Below are 20,767 nucleotides of genomic sequence, written 5' to 3' on the forward strand. Positions count from 1 at the left end.
GAGCTGCTTTCCATGTGATCCCTGTAAAGCTCCCTGCTGTAGGTCTAGGCCTCGGAGATAATTGAGCCCACTTTGAACTGATATCAATAGTTTCGATATATATCCACGATTTTTCCACGTCTTTTCCATTTTTTGATAGCAGTTTGCAAGGATTTAGGTTGCAGGCACAATTTGTCCTAAGAAGCTGCACAAGTTTTCTCTGCATCGTTACACAACAGGTGAGTGGGTTTATTCTTCAAACTCCATTTACACAATTTTTCTTTGTAGGTTTCATCTTCATGCTATGATTATGTTCCGTTTTCATTGCAAGAAGCTACTAGTTCAGAGAAGAGATTTGTTATTCAATCCAAATTCAATATATATTAGATCCATTTCTAGTAATCCAACACATGACAACTCATTCACGGTCTCTTACCTGGTCGATTCATGTGGATTATCTCATGAGAAAGCTGTTTGTTTGTCCAAAAAAGTCCAATTTGTGACACCCACAAAACCAGATTCAGTCCTCACCTTGTTTAGAGACCATGATTTTACCAACATCCACATCTCCAAAATCATCCCAAAACTGCCAAGACTGCTGTTATCTGATGCTGCTAAAACCCTTAAACCCAAACTCGAGTTTCTCAACTCTATAGGTCTTTCTGATCCTGACCTTGCCAAGGTCATTTCAAGGGAACCAAACATCTTGATGCTAAGCTTAGAGAATAGAATTTGACCTGCCATTTCTTTCCTCAAAGCTAACCTTCCTACAGACAGTGATGTCCTAACTGTGATTAAACGCACAGCAAGGGTTCTTAATCAAGATCCACAAAGAAGGCTTGCACCCAGCATTGCCATCTTGCGAGCTCATGGTGTACCCAATTCAAATATTTTGAAGCTGTTACTGTTAAATAGTGCTCGTTCTTTTTTAACGGGTGATCGGTTCAGTGAGATTGTGGAGGAAACTAAGAAAATGAAATTTAATCCTTTGCGATCTACATTTGTTTTGTTAGAGCAATTCATGTATTGTCAGGCTTGAGTAAATCTTCCTGGGATGCAAAATGTGAAACTTTTAAGAACTGGGGTTGGTCTGAGAAGGAGATACACATGGAGTTCAGACATCACCCTCACGTTATGGCGTTATCAGAAAAGAATATTATGAGCACTATGGAGTTTCTAGTGGACAAGATGGGTTATTTGTTACTAATTTCCAAAACCCCAGTGGTGCGGGTGCACAACTTAAGTTTGGAGAAGAGGACTATTCCGAGGATCTCAGTTATCAAAGTTTTAGTCTCAAATGGTGTTGTTAAGAAAACTCAACAGATTAAGATTGAGTGATAAAGTTTTTTTTGGAAAAGTTTGTCATGAAATTTGAGGAAAAAATTCCTGAACTACGCAATGTATAGGGAAAGATGAATGTTCTGTAAATACCGTTTTTGTTATGAACAAGGAGGTTTTTGTAAAAGTTGTTGATTGTTACTGAGGCAAGATCTTTATTTCCCTGTCATTCTGGTCCCATTTCCACACCATTTCATGGAACGATGGAGGTGAAGTTTCATCAAATTTTGCAGGATTTGCAAGCAGGCAGTGGCTATGCTGTTACTGACTTACTGATGATTATGTGACACTAGTACACAACCTCCTCCAAAGACAATCTATTGCTATACCATGTAGACATGTCTTCCCGCCCAACCAGGCCCATAAAGCATCAAAGCCCATAATCTTCCACGTAACAGAAAAAACCGTTTTTTCTTTTCTTTTCTTTTATCATACATTCATAGCTAAGAATTATTGTTTTTGTTTTGTAGATCTTAACTAATAAGTCGTTTTACAAAAGGGTAGCTCAATACATTAAGGTAAATTATAAACATGTTTATATTTTAAAGTAGACCATGTTGTACCGTCGTGTTTAGATTTTTTTTTTTTTTTTTAATATATTTTGGGCGTTCTTTGATTCACAGTTGGAGAATGAGTGAAAGAGGATTAATATATAGTTTCGTCTCAAAGGGTACTGTTGTTTTAGCAGAATATACAGCATTTTCTGGAAACTTTAGTACCATTGCAGTCCAATGTCTACAGAAGCTTCCTACGAATAGCAATAAGTATACTTACTCTTGTGATGGGCACACTTTCAATTTTCTTGTCGACAATGGCTTTGGTATGCCTTTTGTTAATATATTCTTATTATTCTATAATTGTTCTAGTTGTTATCGTTATTGGTAAGTTAGTTGTTTATTGTCCCTGCAGTTTTTCTTGTTGTTGCTCACGAGGCAGTTGGGAGGGGTTTACCCTTTACATTTCTTCAGCGGTTGAAGGATGAATTCAGAAGGAGTTATGGAGCAAGGATTGGCATTGAGGGACCACACCCACTTGCTGATGACGACAACGATGATTTTTTGAAGACACTTTTGGTATCGCGTATAATCTTGATAAGGAATTTGGGTCTGTACAACCCCGTCTCTCTTTTACTTTGTTTCCTCCAATTATTGTGTCACAAGCAGTTGATGTGTGTGTGTGTTTTTTTTTTTAAATAGGCCAAGGATTAAGCAACAGATGGATTATTGCACCAGTCATCCAGAGGAAATCAGTAAGATATCTAAAATAAAGGCGCAAATGACAGAGGTCAAAGGGATAATGATGGAAAACATTGATAAGGTATGTATTACTTATTTTTATTCTTTTTGTAGAGTATATATTAACGTCCGTACTTTCAAACTCTTGATGTTGGTGTACATCTTTTTACCCCTGTCTTTTTGTGCATGCAGTACTGAATTTTATTTGAACAAAAGTTACAAGGAAAATTCTGAACCTTTTTCCTATGAATACTTTAGCTTTCAGTTTGTTGTGGCTGGTTAGAAAAAAACAATAGAGTTCTTTCTCATAAGTTTATTGATGGCTATTGTCTTAAACCTTTATGTGATAAGGTGTTCCAGACCGGCATATTGACGTCCATATTCAAATTGGTAAGAAAATTGATTTGAGGGGAGTCAACTTACTTCAAGTCCGACCATATACACACACAGCCACCTTCTTGGGTTTATGTGTGTGTTTGTCTGTCTTATTGTAATGATAACAATGTAGCTTTGGACTTGGGAGTTCCACTCTGATTGGGTAATTTGTAACCGTGTACATTAAGTTATGGTTGTCCGGCCAACGAACCATCTGAAATAATGTGGGCTGTAGCATTAATGAAAATCTACAAGCCCCTCGTCCCTGCCTATGAGCTATTTCGTACCATGCCCACCAAGTATTGTTCTTGCCTGACAAGTGCGACCTTTTACAGAAACTATGTGATCAAGTCCTAGGCACTTATCTCTTGCTATTCCTTTTGACTCCATGACAATTTCCTAGGACATTCTAAAGGCCCTAGGCCCAATTTTGCTGCATCATAGCCTCTTTGGCATGCCTGAGGACATTGCCCTCAAGCTTCATGCTTCCCATGCCATATTCTGTCATCACATCCTGGGATATGATGACATCACACCATGCTCATAAATGTGGTCTTGATTTCAGGATTTTTGTTTTATTTTTATTTTTTTGTTTATATCAAGAAAGAGAAAATGCATATTTACTTTCGAAGGTGCCGCTGTCAAAAAATGAGATGGGAGAAAAGATGAAGATGAAAATAAAGAATATGATAAGCTGGACAGTGAATGTTGTGACTTTCTCCTTCTTTATAATTGTACATGGATTACAATCATAGAATGTGTGTTGGTCCTTAGGAATGCTGAAAGTAGGAAATATTTACTCTTCAATATTGATGGATCTCAATAACTACTGTAATAACAATTTAGGCTTTTGCAAGTGCTATATCGACACATCTATGAAGTAGTTGACAAGTAATGGATTTATGCACATCTCCTTCACATAACAGATAAGCTGCAAGAATTTTCATTGGGTGTCAAGATTTATTCTAAAATGTAAATCACAATGTAATAATGCAAGAACATACAGACCTAGTAAAGCATATATTTCTACCTTTGCCACTTTATCTGCGCCTTGCTTGAGATCTCAAGCGACAGACCTTTGGCTACTTAACTACCTATCCTTTCAGTAAAGGATTTAGGAAATGCTGCAAAGCTTATTGAGTATGAAAAATGTGCCACTTGGGAAATGAAGGTCATCTTTTTCATTACTCTGGCGAAGATGCTCTACTTCCACAATTCAATAGACAAAATGGTTCTAATGTTCCATGTGAGACGCTTGAATGCTGCTGCTGCATTAGAACCAAATGATTGGTAGATAGTAGTCTATCTGATGAGGTCACTAATTCTTTTCCAGGTTCTGGAACGAGGGGAGAAGATTGAAGTTTTGGTGGATAAGACGGAAAACCTTCAGTTCCAGGTAATGTGTAGTTACTATCAACCTTTTTTAGAAACTTGGAATATGAGAAAAGTTGATTGAGATTGACCTGTACGTCTTATTCTTGTCCGTTGTATTGGTGTCAGACGGATAGCTTTCACAGGCAGGGAAGGCAACTGCGACGAAAGATGTGGCTGCAGAACCTTAAATTGAAGTTGATGGTTGGCGGTGCACTCATTGCCTTTATTATCATAATTTGGCTGATGATTTGCAGGGGATTTAAATGTTGATTTTGAAGTTCAGGAGTATTAGCACAAATGGTTTTTCTGTGTAAAAAATCTATATTCTGTACATGGAGTTTGATGCTGAAGAAAATTGTTGAAAATATGTACATCACACCAGCCTATTCCTTCCACCATTTTTTTTCTTTGTTTTTGCTAGGTAAATGTGGCTAGCTAACAGCGAAGTTTTTCTCTAACAATTATATTTGACTCTCAGTTAAACTCATGAATAAGGGCTCTTATTTTCTCGTATAATAAACTGATGCTGCCTAACACAACTAAGGTACATACCCTTGTTTCTGAAACTGATGATTTTACTGAAGCCAACTCGTTTTGGTAATCACTGAATCGCAGCAGGCATGCCCATGCACAAACCAACACGAGTCTAATGCAACGACACACACCCATGACGGTCACATCAGTAGTGGCCTTAACCGAAACTGGTCCAGTACTAGAAAATAATGAACCACCCACGTGCGCAGCCTAATAATAAGAATAATAGTCGAAATTTCTAATCTTTGGGTCCACACTAGTTGAAAATGGAGGGGGGAAGAAGTGTGGTGGTTTCAGCTCTGCAATTCGCTTGCTCTGATGTTGTCTCCCAAAATGTCGACACAGCTGAAAGGTCCATCTTATTCTCTCTCTCATTTTTTATACTATCTTAATCACAAATTTCCGTGCCTTATCCGCTAGTTTGCTTACTGTTACAGATTGGTCAGATATGCTCATGCCAAAGGTGCAAATATCATTCTCATTCAGGTACTATAGCTCTTCTCTGTGTATAAAATAGCATTTAGTGAAACAAAATGTGTTCCCAAACACACACAATTTACAAATTTTGTTCAAAGAAATCATCCCACCAGAAATATTTCAAGAAAGACGTATAACGGTAATTACTGTTTTAACTGCCAATTTTTCAGTTTTTGCATATCAACGCGCTGTGTATTGCCCCCATAGTTCATATAGTTGATCCAAGTAAATGCATATACACATTTGTATATTATCTATCTTCTTGGAAATGCCCTTATTTGCACGGACCTCTTACAATTGTGTTCTTGAGTTTTATTAGATTGTCTAGATGAAGCTAAAACATCTGTCCTATATATCCCCTCTGATCCAGTAGTGCTGCTACTTTTTCGGGCCAAATCTATGATCCAATAGCTATATATTGGACCTATTGCATATTGTACTTTACAAGAAATGACAGACCATTGCTTGGATTTTATTGAGACACATGTAGTGAATAATCTCTCATCCTAATCATTCTTGTACAGTCACGTATTAGCATGTGGATTTCAGAAGTGAAAATACGTAGATTATAGTCAGATCGTGTGGTAGAATAGATAAGTTTAATAGAAATGGTATATTGAAACATTTTCAAATCCGTCATTACATGCATAGTTTCATTTTCATCAAGCTGAAGATTCTGAGGTATCAAGTTGTGTGGCAATTTGGTCAAAAGTTATAACTTTCATCATAAGAGCTAAACTATTTGCCCAGTATAAAAGTAGTAGTAAGTCAATAATCAGAAAGTAAGGACTTTCTGGAGTTTGATTTGGAATTTGGAAACTCAAGTGTACAGACACCCCCATCCCCTCCCCCTCCCCCTCCACCACAAAAGCACATGCACACGCACACGCACAAAAATCGGTAGATGCAAAGAGTCCCTTTACTGCATACTGGATAGAGGGAGGCAAGCAATCGATTGCCAAAATCCTTCTATTACATCTGTAATGTATCCCTTAAGGAGGTCTTTTGTTTTTTTTTTTCTTTCTATTTCTATTTTTACTTTTCCTGTTTCCCATGTGGCAGTTACCTTTTTATAAAGACACACATCAGTATTGCTTTTTCTTTAAACCTGAACCTTTTTGTTGTGTTTCTTCAGGAACTGTTTGAGGGTTATTATTTCTGCCAGGCACAGAGGGAGGACTTCATTCAGCGAGCAAAGCCTTATAAATCGCATCCTACAATCTTAAGGTAACTGACCAAATTGCAACTATAGGCTTTCAACTTCCACTAGAGTGAGTATTGACTGTACCTGTCAACTTCAAGTAAGTATAAATAACATATCATCCAATAGCATAATGATGCATGCAGCCTGCATGCTCCAAGTGCTTACAGATCACACAAGAGTTTAATTTATTTTGATACAAACCATAAACGATAGACATAAATAAGTTTATCGGAAGTATGTTCTTACTTGTTGAGTTTGATTTTTAGAATTAGGAAATTGAGAAGCGAATAATTTTCGAAACATAGATGTCTTACCACAGAAGTTTTCCTGACAAAAATATCTATCTTGTCCAACCATAGGATTTGATAAAAAAGAGTTTGAGTTCTGTAAGGATCTTATATTGGGTTTTCTGTGTGTTATGTGCTATGCGTACCTTTGCCTGATTGTGTGTTTGTGTTCTATATCTTGTGTTCAGTTTTTTAGTTGTTGAGTTGATTTATGGAATCAGGTATTTGAGAAGCGAATATGATGCAGAGCATTAGTTAAATCTCATCAAGTGTTTATAATTAAAAGCCTTTAGCTGAGTCCAAGCCCATGGGTCGCGAGCCCACTAGTTTAAGTTATTCTATTTTAGTTGTTGACACATGTCGTGTTCCTATTGGTTTATAGTTTTTAGGATTAGTATAAATAATGAGCTTGGAATTAGGGTTCGGAGAGAGTTGTGTTATTGAGAATATTTCAGAGAGAAATAAAGATTTGTTTTAGTTTTTAGTTGTTTTGTTTAATTCAAGAGTAGATTTGATAAACTAAAGCTTCCGCCAGTTTAATCTACATCAGAATAACTTTTAGAAACATAAATGTCTTAACATAGATGTTTCCCTGACAAAAATATCTATCCTGAACGAACATAGGATGTGATAAAAGAAACAGTTTCAGTTAGTAAGGATTATATTTTGGGGTTTCTTTATGATATGTTCTATCTGTACCTTTGCCTGATTGTGTGTTTGTGTTCTATATCTCGTGTTTGGTTTTTTACTTTTGTACTCCAGATAATAACATTGTGTCGAAAACGAGGAGTGTTCTGATTTTGAGCTCATACAGCCCACTCAAAAGCTTTTTTGTGAAATGTATTTGCAAAACGTGCAGGATGCAGAAACTTGCGAAAGAGTTGGGAGTAGTTATCCCAGTAAGCTTCTTTGAAGAGGCAAATAATGCCCATTATAATTCCATAGCTGTAATTGATGCCGATGGGACAGATCTTGGACTGTACAGGAAGTCCCATATCCCAGATGGACCAGGTAAGTTTGTATCAATGAGCATTATTCCTTGAAGTTGCTTCTTTTATTGGTATTTTTATAAAAAATTGTATGGTTTTGCTGTTTCAGGCTACCAGGAAAAGTTTTATTTCAATCCAGGTGACACCGGCTTCAAGGTAATTCTTCTTTATATTTCAATCTGACTGTAACAATTTTTGTAATGGATGATTTTTGTTCTTCTAACTGCTATGTTATGTAATACAGGTCTTTGAAACGAAGTTCGCAAAAATTGGGATTGGTAAGTTTTGAGTGACATTGATTGGAAAACTTGAGCTGGAGAAGTCTGAGATATTATTCGAGTAGATCCTAATATTGCAAGGAGGAAGAGGAGCTGTTCCTAAAGCTTTATTTTATATATGCAGCTATTTGTTGGGACCAGTGGTTTCCAGAGGCTGCACGAGCTATGGTTCTTCAAGGTGCTGAAATATTGTTCTATCCCACTGCTATTGGTTCTGAACCACAAGATGACGGTCTTGATTCTCGTGAGCATTGGAAACGAGTAATGCAAGGACATGCAGGGGCCAATTTGGTATGTTAATTTTCTTGTTCATAACTAGAGGCTACACTTATAACATATTAATTGATAGTTAACTGCAATCTGATTATCCTGTAATCACAGTGATTCGTTCTTATAGACTTATACTCTAGTTTGGTGAACTTCGTTTCACTACCCAAATCAATGGGTCTATTGCTCGTGATTCTCTAAATGTGTTGATCAGTGAGCCACCCACTTGGTTGATAAAAATGGAGGGGATCTGTCATACTAACAAGCCAACTTTCCCACCTTTGCTCCCAAAAAACTTTGCTATTGTCGTTGAAAGGATAAATTGGATAATGACTTTAACCTTTTCTTTCTTATCCTGGTCCAGAATTCCCTTTTCAAAATGTCTAAGAAAATTAATACAAATCACGAGTAATATTTTTCTATCACAATAAACAACCCCTCAAGTCCATGTTTTCTATGGAATTGAACCTGGATTCTCTAGATGATTCATTCTCTTTTCAAGTCCTGTAGTTGGCTCAACAAGTGATGGCTACCACAAATATTATGGAGGTAGAGATGAATGGAATTCTCACTTTGGCAGGGCAATTTATCTCGTCTCTTGGAGCTAACTGATCCGGTTGTGATAATTCAGGTACCTTTAGTCGCTTCAAACCGCATTGGGAAGGAGGTAATTAAGACAGAACATGGAAACAGTGAGATCACATTCTATGGGAACTCTTTTATAGCAGGTATGTTATTCAATATCAGTTTCTGCAGAATTCAAACTATTCTCAGGTCACAATTTAATGCTTTATGTTGTAATCTTGACCTTGTGATGAATAGGGCCTACAGGAGAAATTGTGTCACTTGCCAATGACAAAGATGAAGATATTCTACTAGCAAAATTTGATCTTGATAAAATCAAATCCAAGAGACACAGCTGGGGAATTTTCCGAGATAGACGACCTGACCTTTATAAAGTGCTTCTAACATTAGATGGCCGCAATCCTTCTCTGTAATTTCAGTGCTTTACTGTGTTAGTTATCTATTGTAGTAAAACAGCGATAGCATGATCCTATACAAGCTTAGGCAAGATCCTTTAAAAGCATAAGCATGTATAAACTATACAGCCCTTCCCTTTTAACTCTGGGGAAATCAGCAATAAGGGTTCTCTGCCCTACCTTCTTTTGCAATGTAATCGTATCCTACTTCTCTTTTTTGAGATGAGTATGTTTCTATTTGGATTTAAGATGGGTTTGCTTGTAGTACACCAAACTTCTTTTAAGCTTCAGTTTGAATTGCTTTTAACGCATCACACTGCTGCTACTAGGAAGAGAGAAAAGTAAGTCTTGTGATCTTGTCGTTATCAAGACATTTATAGGAAGATACAAATTTGTAGTTAGCCATGTTTCCTTACAAAATGGTAAACAATTTTGTTCCCACTTTCTTATACATCTAATGCTCCGAGTCCGGAATTCCAGTAGTGGCTGACGATTATTGAAAATTTTCTGATGTTGACTTGTACTGCTTATGTGATTGACAAACTTATGGCTGCTGGAGAGAATCAAACTTCGCTATTTGGACTTCAACTGCGTGCCATGTACACTGAATTGGAAGATTGCTCACTGTTGTTATGAATGACATGCAACGAACTATCAATAATTGATTAGTATAATCCATCTGCCAAGATGGATCGAACTTCGTAAGAAGTAGGGTGAATTGCCTCACTTAGACAAGCTAAAATAGAATACCACTTATCAAAAAGAAAGTGCTATGTTTCTGGAAATCATACAGTTATATGGATCTAATCATTATAGTATCTGAAACACTGTAATTTTGAGCTGTTTTCTTTCCCCTTTTTTCCCTGTAAAAGGTCTACACTTGTGTCAAACTGCTTGATCTCAATTTTGATAAGAACGCAGTTTCTGGACTTTGGACACGCTTATAAGCTGATTCAGTCACTATAAATTGCCATAATCTACTTGACTACTTGTTCTTCTGCATCATCACCATCTTCCTCTGCTTCTCCTTCATTGTCTTTCACCTCCGCTGCATCAGCTGATATTTCTTCATCTGCGTGAACAAGGTGCAGCGTTAGTCGTCCATGTTCTCTACATGCATGCATGAACTCCTGGCCCTGGGTGGGAATCATCATCTCCTTAAGAACTAGCCTCCCATCTTGTCGGAAAGATTTGTAACAAACCCAAGGCTTTCCATTCCTACCTATGGATGGAATAGGTGGAGGAAAGTTTCTTTTTCTATATTCACTATGTGAACTTTGAGATGACGAACGTCTCATTATGCTCACCTTTTCCTTCGGTTTCTTCACGTCATCTCCTTCCTCCTTATCTGATTCATCGACATCTTCAAAGCTCTCAAATCCAAGTCCTTCAGTGCACATCTGTAGACTTCCTGAATTCCTGGGTGAGAAGTCATCTCTCTTCTTAGAACAATCCATTTTTTTATTCTTTTGAGCAGAAAACAGAGGATGTGATGAAGGGCTCTTGTTATATTCCTGATCAGTGGACTTGTCAATCTCTGGTTGAGGATTCAAATCCGACAACGGCGATGACAATGGAAATGGAGGAAGAAAAGGCAAAGATGAAGATTCAAGACTTTCTTTAAAGTGAAGTTCACCAAATATCTCAGAAAAGGAAGAGATCTCCATGGCTTGCCTGGATTTAATATGATTCCATGTGGTTAAGGATTCAATGAAAGTTGCATTTTCGGGCATTGGATTCTCAAAGAGCTGTTGTAGACTATGATCACAAGAAGCCATGACTGCCTAGTGAAAATATGAATAAGGATTATAGAAGAGAAGATATGTATATGGTTAAAGATGAGGGGGTGATTTAAAGAAAGACACTTGTGGCGAACTGAGAGTATGGAGGCATATGCATAGAGATACTGTTAGGATTTTGTCTCAGTTGACAGAACAAGGTGGTGTGCGAGCGAGGATTGTGTGAGGTGTATATGCATTTAAAATTCACACCACAGCTTCTGCATCTTTTTTTCAGTTTTGTTTTCTTGTTTTTCGGACTATATATATATGGATACGTAAGCCCTTTCTTTATGTATTTAGTGTTTCTGTGACTTAGTGTGACGTGTTGCAAGATAGCTAATACCATAACCACCTCTCACATTTCTGACTCTTTGGGAATCAAAAGACTCGTGACAAGTTTACAGAGAGGCAACCGACTCACTAGGGCACTGAGTATGAGTGTATGACCATGAAAATGATAGGATGAGTTGAGTCACTCAGTGTAGCTGTTAATAGTCACCAATGAGTCGATCACTAGCAAGTGACATTGTGTGCCATAGGCTGAAGAAGCAAACCGATCCGTGTTAAGTTCTTAACCACTGAGTTAGTTTTCTAAACTCAGTGGCCCATGTAACCTTTAGCGTGGCGTTTGGGAGTCGTAGATGTTACATCAGTCAAGTCTAAGTGTTATGAACTTGTGTTCCACACTTCCACCTGTTTCCTAAGATCTTTCTCTATTACTTGAAAGATGCACGTCAGCACGTAGTCATTTCATTTAAGTCGGAAGATATTTTGAAGAACACATCGAAATTAAATAGACAACTCAACTGGGTGTCTGGGCGGATCATTAGCTATCAGTGCACTTACTAAATGTACATGACTATTAATACTTTCCATGCATGATCTCCGAAAGTATCTGCATCATGCAGCTAAATGGCTTTACAAGTACATTGGAAAACAAACGTATAAAGGTTCTAGGTTCCTCGTGTTCATTGCCCTGCCACTGCTCTGATCCTATACATTGACACACAATGCACAAAATGTCTACCATTCATATAAACAAAGGGAGACATATCTTATATTCTTATCTTAACACTTAAACAAATTTAAAATCGTTAGAGTATTTATAAGTTTTGGATTAGACTAATTTTTGTAGATATGATTTTCTAACTATTCTTAACATTATCACAAATAATCAAAAAATCAAAAATTTCTAAACTTGCCAAATATAGTATAAAAAATGGTGAAAATAAAGGGTCTACAATTAGCCAAATTTTGTAAATTGCTAACTACATTTGGCAAGTTTAGAATTTTTTTATTTTTTTGATTATTTGTGATAATGTTTAGAATAGTTAGAAAATCATATCTACAAAAAAAATGCCCTAACAATTTTGAGTTTGTTTACGTTAACCCCTCCCATATGTGCTATAGTCTTAAGAGCATGCAGATTGCACAGTGACGTCCACTGCTGTTACTCTTGTGGCAAACAACACCAGATACTGTTACCTAGTTAAGTATCTCTTGGAGCGAATTATGATGCCTAATATCTGGAATGAAAAATAGCTTGTAAATCTACAAGAACTCCATGCTCCAAGCATAATCAATTCAAGGTTTAAATGGACAGTAGGACAAGCCATTTATAAGTTATTATCCCAGATTTAAATGGACAATTTCTGTTGTAACACAAGCTCACAACAAACACATTGTATTATGGTAAATCTTCGAAACCATTGTTAAGGTGGGATGTCAGATGTTGTCATACAGGTGAGAATAAATCAGAGAAATTAAGCCAGAAATATAAGTAACAACAACAATCTTACACAAATTCATTCAACACTCAAATCTCGCAATGTCTAAGCCTGAACAGCTCAGTCAGGACACCACTGGTCAAGCGAGTTTTCATCGCCATGCTTCGACCCTTTCTGTCCTAGAATTTATACGGCTTATGATGCTGGTTCCTCTTGACTTCTCGGAGGATCCTGCTACTCGAACCACTGCCAGTCCATTTGCTTTCCCAGGTCCCTTTCTGATGGTTGAATTACTGGATTGGCCAGTCTTAGTTTTGAGTGTACTGTTTCCATAAACTACAGGCTTCAGTTGACTTACAGTAGTCGTCTCTTCTCCATATCGCATAATGTCAGTTTGAGTTGGTATCGCGCTAGAGAAATCATTGGCCACCTTTGCATCAGATCTTTGAGAATCATCGGATTCTTTTTCAGATGTCAAATCATTTTCACTAGGGAGAGGGGGACTTTCTAAAATGGGTTCTTCAGCAATATAGACATGATCTGCCTCTTCTTCTTCCTCGGATGCTTCCTCCACACAGGGTAGTGAACGGCCTTGGTGTCCATTCTCATCTGAAGGCTCCAGATGGGAATTAGGAGCTGAGTCAATAACAGAATCCTCCCGTTCTTTGAGAGTCCTAGTGATCAGTGTCTTAAGGAAATTCATCACTTGTACGGCATACATCAATGCTGTCAATGGATCTACCATCTGCAATTAAAAAAGTTTATCATCCAGTTCAATTTCCAAAAACACACAGGATCTGCCAATGACACACAGGTAGAATATATTTTTGAAACAGAAATGAAAATCGTCCATCACCTGAGTCATGTTAGGGGCAAATACCATTGCCACATTGCGGGCATTCATCTTGTTTTCATGTTCTACTTGAACAACATCAGCCATCAGGTTGATGGCCCAATCCAGTAAGGCAGCTTCCATCGGTGGCAGGAGCCTCACGAGCTGAGCACATTCATCTTCTGTTTGGCATTGCATCACCTGCTCAGGCTCAAGAGGGTCTAACACCCCACTTGGTAGTTCTCTAAACCAAGCCTAGAGAAGTATCAATAACAAATAATATCAGAAGATGAGTTCAGATTTAGAAATCACCCATAAACAGCAAAATGCGACTATATTTTGTCTCACCCAATGACTCTTATTCATCTCATGGTATATCTAAAGCAATTCCAAGAAGAGTTAATATGGCATACACTGCAACCAGTAAAAAGTATGAGCTCAGAGATGTTTGTTTAAGTGGCATAGTAGCATCATGACCAAGGTTTTGAAAAACACAGTGAGGCTTAAGCCTCAAGGCACATCTTAAGCCTTTTATGGCTTTACTTGAGGCTTAAGCCTTATATGTTTTTCAACTTTTTATTCTTTAGTTCTTTAATTTTTAAAATATAACTTTTTCTGTCATTCTTTTACAACTTAACTCTTCATAACTTCTTTAAAGATTAAAAAGCCCCTAGTAGGTCTAATTCTGGAAATCACAAACTTCAATCATCAAACCCCTTTTTCCCTCAAATCCCCTTTTACTTTTATTGAGGCTTAAGCCTCAAGCCTTAGAGAGGCAGAGTGCCTTGCGGCTTAGATTAGTTCTTTTAAACACTGATCACGACAATGAGGAAATCAAGGAATGCACCACATAACACAAGTAACAATAAGGAAAAGCACGCTGGGAGAAAGTGCACAATTCAACTTAACCCCACAATCGATATTGGAGTTTGGCTCATGTAATCTCCGGCAGCACATAGGAACAAGGGATGGTTGGGACGTTTGTCATCCCGATTTTTCTTATACCCCGATTTTTCTTATACCCCAGTATGTACCTAGGAAATGCCACTGACTGTACTCATACCTTAGATTCCTCAGAAAAAGAAGGGGCGAATTTGCAGATACAACATTTGACATACAACCAGTGGCGGACCCAGAAATTTTCCCATGGGCGGGCAAGTTATGCATCTTAAGTTGTCTATGGCGTAAATCCAAAAGTGCTAGCCAAATCATGCAATCCAGAAAGTAATGTACTCAGCAAACCTAGAAACTATATCTAAGATATCAAATGAAGTTTTCAAAGTAATGAAGAGGGCAGAGATCCACCTGATAACAAATTACACCAAAAGAAAATGGTAGAACAATGGAAACTGGAATTCTTCGTAGTTACGATCATGATCATGGAGTATAAAAATATCAAAGAATTTCAACTGCAGACTCATAGCTTTTTCTTGTGGGGTTTCGTTATTCTTATCTCTTCCCATTCTTTTTTGCTGTGTCTTCTTTTTTTTCTTTTTTTTTTTCTTTTCCTATTTTTTTTGGTAAGCAGTAGAAATGTAGGATAAGTGGGCATATCCTACAATACTACCAAAAAATACCTCCAAATCAATAAATATTTGATCTTCTCTTTCTTTATCCTAGCTATGACCAAAATCTTCTTTGTCTTATAATAAAAAAAAGGATAAATACAAGAGCAAGGAGTCAGTAGAGGGGAAAACTGGTGGGAAAACGGAATATGTAGGGAAAAAAAAAAAAAAAAAGGGCCACAAGCAAATATCCCCACCAAATGAATATTAAACCATAAAAACTTAATGCCTTGAACAATATCACAGATTCACAGGCACTGCCATAGGACCGCAAGCAAAGAGTATGTTAAAACGCTTGAGATATCTAACAAGGAGCCTCATTTTGGAAAAGGATGCTTTTAATGTTAAGTTTTACCTAGAATCTATTTCCCAGTTTATATCAATTTATACCATTTCCACTCTCCATCGACAAACTCTATGCTGTGGAAAATTTCTTTTCTTTTCTTTTTTTTTATCACAAAGCAAAGCAATGGAAATAGAGTGCAACTGCGTCAGTCTAGAACAGGCTTATAGCTTTCTTGTTCATCTTAAAGGATAATATATACTATACATGTAACAGTTTCTTATAAGTGAAGGTATTCAACTGAATACCCTCTACCCCTCCTGGGTTCGCGTTCGTCCATGCATACAGCCCTAAATGGAGTATAACACATCTAGTAAGAATGTAAGATGATTAACTACCAACTCTAGAGTAACCGAGATGGTAAGTGTATACCTTTATAAGACCTGCCAAGCAGTGCACGTCAATGCCATCAGGCACAACCCCCCTGTTTAACTGGTCTCTGACATATTCCTCTTGGCTGTTCTCAGCATTGATTCTGAATATCCCTTCTGCCTGTGCAATAAAGGTAAAAAGTCAAACACTAAAGAAAGATGAAAACACGCTCAGCATTGGGACCTCATACTGGCAAAACAGTGCTTGATGGATAACTTATAAATAATATTCAAATGTGCGATTTGGGCGAGTTATAATGATCGCAACCTCACTGAGACATCAACAATCTGAGTTTCAGAAATAAATTAGCTCTTATATACACATAACAAAACAACCATCTTCTCTGTTCTCTTTTCTTTTATATCATATCAGCAAATTTCATTCCTTTTGTCCCTTTTCTTTTTTGTTTGTTTGATTTTATTTTTTGTTTCGTTTTTAAAATGTATCTTAAATCTTGTTTCAGTTTCAAAACAATACAATCTCTTTTGTTTTTGGGGAACACAACTGTAGTGACATTCATTTTCTCTTTTTGAGAGTGATACAATAAGTGAATAATCTTCCTCCTGTGTATCTTTAGTTGAACTTTATGGGCCACTCCATATCTTGGTACATACAGATGGATGAGTTGAACCCTTAAGCTCAAGCAGATGACGCTATTGTCTTGCACTTATAAGGTAAAGGGTTCACTTCAAGCTTAAAAATAAAACAAGAGGAAAGGTAAATGTACCTGCAAGCCTCCCTGAGCATATAAGCGCTTCTGCATCAGCAGGAGAATTGTTGGTACACTGTTCCCTCTAGAGTCGTATGAACACTGCATGGATTCCGTTGAAACTCCAAAAACGCTTGTACTGCAAAAAGAAAAAGAAAGGATAAAGATCAAAAGATACAAACAGAGAAGCAGAATCAATTTAATACAACAATGCAAGTTGAACTTGGAAAACTCATCAAGGGTGTAGCATTGTGGTTTGTGGGTTGCAAGGTATCCCAATGGGCCAATGGTCTTATACCAACTAACCAACCACATAAAAGTGTTTCAGCACAGAAAGATATTTGAGCAATCCCTTGGTTTTAGCAGAAGAGTTAGTAATTTACGATTACAGATTTCAGAAATATGTGATCTGGTGAATTTTTATTTCTTAACTGAAACAGTTTTAGCTGAGAACAACATAAGAATTCATGGTGAGATGAGGTATCAGCCAAATTTAACTAAGCACAAGCAAGAATGTTCTTAATACAGACGTTTCGTTCTCTCAATACCTAAAACCACGTAACCGTCAAGATAGCCTTCTCTTTTTCAATTTTCTCTCTGCGTACTCGTTTCAAGCTGCACATGTGCAAAGCACATTCTGGAACAAGGTGATGCCCCCAAATCTATGGCAAATCTGAGTTATTATACATGTCCACATCAATAGACTCACGACTAGGAACAAGCCTTCAACAGATCAATAAAGACTCGTCAAAGTCAAGAGGGCAAAGTGAGTATAAGTTAGAAATTGAACAAAAATTGCTTTGGGGAGATGACACAAGGATAGGAACATTAGTCTTGCATGGTTGCATACCTACGTAAGAATGGACCAAGAATATGACTTGGGACTGCAAATTCAATTGGGAGAGAACTTCAGACAGGCTAATTGGGGTACAAGAATTTTTCCATTACCATACATTGAGGAAGTTATTTCCTTTACTCTTTCTTCATAATCAGTTTTAAGAGGTTTAAGCATTCCATAATTGTTAGAGAGGCTCCACTTGAAATTTTAAAAGTAAACAAGAATATTGCAACAAGCAAAAGAGTCGACAGACGACAGTGTTCTAGAATCCTGTAGAGATTACACATGGAATAGATTCACAATTCATGGAAGTACTTTAAAGAGTGTTTGCATTATTGTAGATCAAACACAAGTTCAAGACCTTAAAGAATCCTTGGTGGGAAAGTATCTTATGTAAGTTATCTTTGCCCAAGAGCAATTTTGGTAACTATTACAGAGTCACCTAAAATGAGAAGGGATCAATTGTCCTTTTCCATAAGTTCTCTTATGATTTGGCTCTTTAAGTGAAATTGAGTAAATGTTATTACTCGAGCTGAGGTAACTCTGAAAAATCAAGGGGGTTGCATTGACTCGGGAAGAGTGAGGAGATTGCAGAATTCACTTGCTAGGTTCAAAATATGCCACTTCACTGGAAACATTACATACGAAACCCAATCGCCACATTTATGCAAGCTTTTAGTGGTCAGGAGTGGAGCTGGTAGTATGATTTGTTTTTAAGAATCAGGAATTGAAGTTTCCACCATAATAATGAAAAACACATCAATCGACCTATCTCCGCCCTCATTTTCATAAATTTGGAGAAAAACTAGCCTAAAAGAATGCTCTTCGAAAATTACTTCTTTGAATATTACTCAGCTATATGATATGAGTAAGCCTTCTAATTGGGGAATAGATCTAACTTGAAAGCAAAATATGCACCAATTTCATATCCCCGGTTAAATTAATCCATAGTTTCATATGAAGAAGAGAAAATCTTATCCAAGTATTAACATGCTAATGATGATTGACAAGGTTTCCCTTGACACGAGATTATGAGAAACATGTGCCTATTCATTTCATGTCAGTGCCATAGACAAGAGAAGAGTTATCTCTGTCTATTACTTATGTTTAGGTAAACTTTTCCTATGAAGATTCTTACAATGAAAAACATAGTGCACATATTAGCAAAATCTGCATGAGACTTTTTCCAGGAGTTCATCGACTTTAAATCTCCTTCCACCAAGAACATGCATATATTGTTGCTGATACAAAAACAAAACTCCCCAAAAGAATTAAATACAAGAATGAACTCAAAAGGGCCGGGGACGGAAAATATTGTTGCAAGTATTGGTGAATGTAAATCCTTTCCTTTTTAGATATAAAAGAGACATAATGTAAGAAAGGTGACTTGGGAAAATGTATCATGTACCGAGATCTATACCAAGTTGGACCAGCTTACATAACTACGTCCGTAAACACGTATTAACAATTCAAGTAATTGTTAGCCATAAAATAATACCTTTAGAAATTTTTCTGTGCTAGGCCTATCACATAGCACTGTCCTAAAATAAATCCGATTATGGATATAGCAATCAACTATCTGAAATTCCTTCAGCAAGATTGTTTGTCTCTTCCATAGGAAATATATAAAATGGAAAATCTTTCCATACAAACAATACTACCCATAATCACAGCCTAATTAATAGAAGCCATTAATTCTCTAAATTCTAAGTTATTCTCTTTCTGTATATTAACCTAAAGCTTCTCTTTACTAATTCACACAATGGAGCATCCACAAGTCCTTAAAACGTTGGGAATAAATAAGGGCGGGCATGGAAGGAAAAAACATTCCTCCTGAAAAAGATAAAGTTACAGAACGTTCCTTTGCCTCAAAGGATCGGTACCATTCTTCTATAATAGAATAACAACAATAGTTTCCTTATAAAAAATGCTTAAAGATGTAATTGAATCCCTCTCTCCTCCATTCAATCAACAGTCCAAAATCATAATCTCTAAATTATGAGTGTCTTCAAATTTGTCCTCATAGCAACACTCTTACTCTGTGATTAATTATTCAAAATACTTTTCAGACCAGACTACCCTCAACTTAGCAATGTTTTTCGAATTCAACCTAGGATAAATTTCTAAACCAAGTAGCATACTTCATCAGTTACGATATATAATTCAAGGCCTTACATAAAAACAATAACCAACTTATCCAAAAATATAAATAGCTATCACACAAAGACTCAAAACAAAAATCTGAAAACAAAGTAAGCTCACCTAGCACTAGGAGCTCTCCTAGGCACTTCAGGTTCAAACTCGACAGGCAAACCGAGAAATCCATTAAACCGATCAAATGTAACATGGGCAACATGGCGTACATTAGTAGGCACCCCGATCTCCATAGAACAAAGCTTATTTTCCCTCAAAGTACTACAAGAAACCAAAGACTTCCTAAAAACAGTAAGCAAAACTGCTAATAAAGACAGCTGGTCTCCTTCTTTGTCCCTTTCTTTATCTTCTTCTTCTTCTTCTTCTTCTTCTTCTTCTTCTTCTTCAACTACAGAAGAAGAGTTGGGGCTACTGATATTGTTAATAAGAGGTTGTTGTGTTGAGATTTGAGGTTGTGTATCATCATTGGGTGTGGGTGCACAAGATAAGGAACTTGGTGAAGAAGGAAAATGAGATGGGGAGTGTAGGACTTCTGTCATGCCTGGCAAGACTTAAAAATTTATCAAAATCAATTCTTTTTCACAAAATTCACATGAATGGTTCAACAAAATGTCAAAAAAATGATAAAAAACAAATCTTTTTGAGAAAATTGGATTGAAGACATGAGGGGGTGTTTGAAAATTTGTTAGTAGAGTTGGATTGAAGGAAAGATTTGAGTGGAGTGTTGGTGGGACGTGGGAATCATTAAGGAAATTTTTTATTGTTTTTTTTTTTCTCTGTTGTTACTGTTGAAGAAGCAAAGACTAGAAAAATTTTGTTCTTATAAACAAATGAAATTTTTTTGAGTATAAAGAAATGTGGTGATGGAGATAGGCCTTTGCTATAATTCTGTCTTTTTCACTTTCATTCAAATCTAAGGCAACTGTTTTGGGGGTAAGCCACTCCAACCAACTTCCATAGGGTGACCCTTTTTGCAGTTTAAGATACCTATATATATCTAGATTCCTACATAGGTAACTGGCAACGAATATAGGGAGTGGGAGACACATAACATGTGGTTTTTTTTGTTGGTAACTACATGACATGTGGTTTATGAAACTTTTGATGTACATATTTCTTTGAGTAAATG

The 20,767-nt window shown here is 36.9% G+C and overlaps 3 protein-coding genes, 1 long non-coding RNA gene and 1 pseudogene across 5 annotated transcripts; 3 read left to right on the plus strand and 2 right to left on the minus strand.

The window, feature by feature from the left end:
* The first annotated feature begins 126 nt into the window (after positions 1 to 126).
* On the plus strand, positions 127 to 4,788 carry LOC147482945 (vesicle-associated membrane protein 727-like; annotated as a pseudogene). Its single transcript, XR_015203654.1, has 7 exons — positions 127 to 218; positions 1,788 to 1,835; positions 1,941 to 2,137; positions 2,227 to 2,421; positions 2,514 to 2,634; positions 4,261 to 4,323; positions 4,428 to 4,788. The product of XR_015203654.1 is annotated as a vesicle-associated membrane protein 727-like (transcript).
* A 193-nt stretch (positions 4,789 to 4,981) lies between these two features.
* NLP1 (nitrilase-like protein 1) lies at positions 4,982 to 9,584 on the plus strand. The gene is made up of 9 exons (XM_086575679.1): positions 4,982 to 5,187; positions 5,273 to 5,321; positions 6,448 to 6,539; positions 7,663 to 7,814; positions 7,902 to 7,948; positions 8,037 to 8,070; positions 8,195 to 8,361; positions 8,969 to 9,065; positions 9,160 to 9,584. Exons 1-9 carry the CDS (start codon positions 5,102 to 5,104, stop codon positions 9,333 to 9,335), a joined length of 900 nt encoding a protein of 299 aa, XP_086431805.1. The 5' UTR covers positions 4,982 to 5,101; the 3' UTR covers positions 9,336 to 9,584.
* Positions 9,585 to 10,070: 486 nt separating this feature from the next.
* On the minus strand, positions 10,071 to 11,382 carry LOC147482947 (uncharacterized). Its single transcript, XM_086575680.1, has one exon. It carries the CDS (start codon positions 11,093 to 11,095, stop codon positions 10,295 to 10,297), a length of 801 nt encoding a protein of 266 aa, XP_086431806.1. The 5' UTR covers positions 11,096 to 11,382; the 3' UTR covers positions 10,071 to 10,294.
* A 1,365-nt stretch (positions 11,383 to 12,747) lies between these two features.
* On the minus strand, positions 12,748 to 20,538 carry LOC147482948 (rho GTPase-activating protein 1-like). The gene is made up of 5 exons (XM_086575677.1): positions 19,747 to 20,538; positions 16,665 to 16,785; positions 15,938 to 16,057; positions 13,682 to 13,912; positions 12,748 to 13,570 (listed from the first exon to the last, which is right to left on the minus strand). The coding sequence occupies exons 1-5, from the start codon at positions 20,175 to 20,177 to the stop codon at positions 12,977 to 12,979; spliced, it is 1,497 nt and encodes a 498-aa protein (XP_086431803.1). The 5' UTR covers positions 20,178 to 20,538; the 3' UTR covers positions 12,748 to 12,976.
* Positions 14,019 to 15,207, plus strand: LOC147482949 (uncharacterized). Its single transcript, XR_015203655.1, has 2 exons — positions 14,019 to 14,158; positions 14,206 to 15,207. It is a non-coding gene; the product is annotated as an uncharacterized LOC147482949 (long non-coding RNA).
* Positions 20,539 to 20,767: the final 229 nt, after the last annotated feature.

Source organism: Coptis chinensis, chromosome 8 (genome assembly GCF_015680905.1).
Source record: "Coptis chinensis isolate HL-2020 chromosome 8, ASM1568090v1, whole genome shotgun sequence".
Classification (NCBI taxonomy): domain Eukaryota; kingdom Viridiplantae; phylum Streptophyta; class Magnoliopsida; order Ranunculales; family Ranunculaceae; genus Coptis; species Coptis chinensis.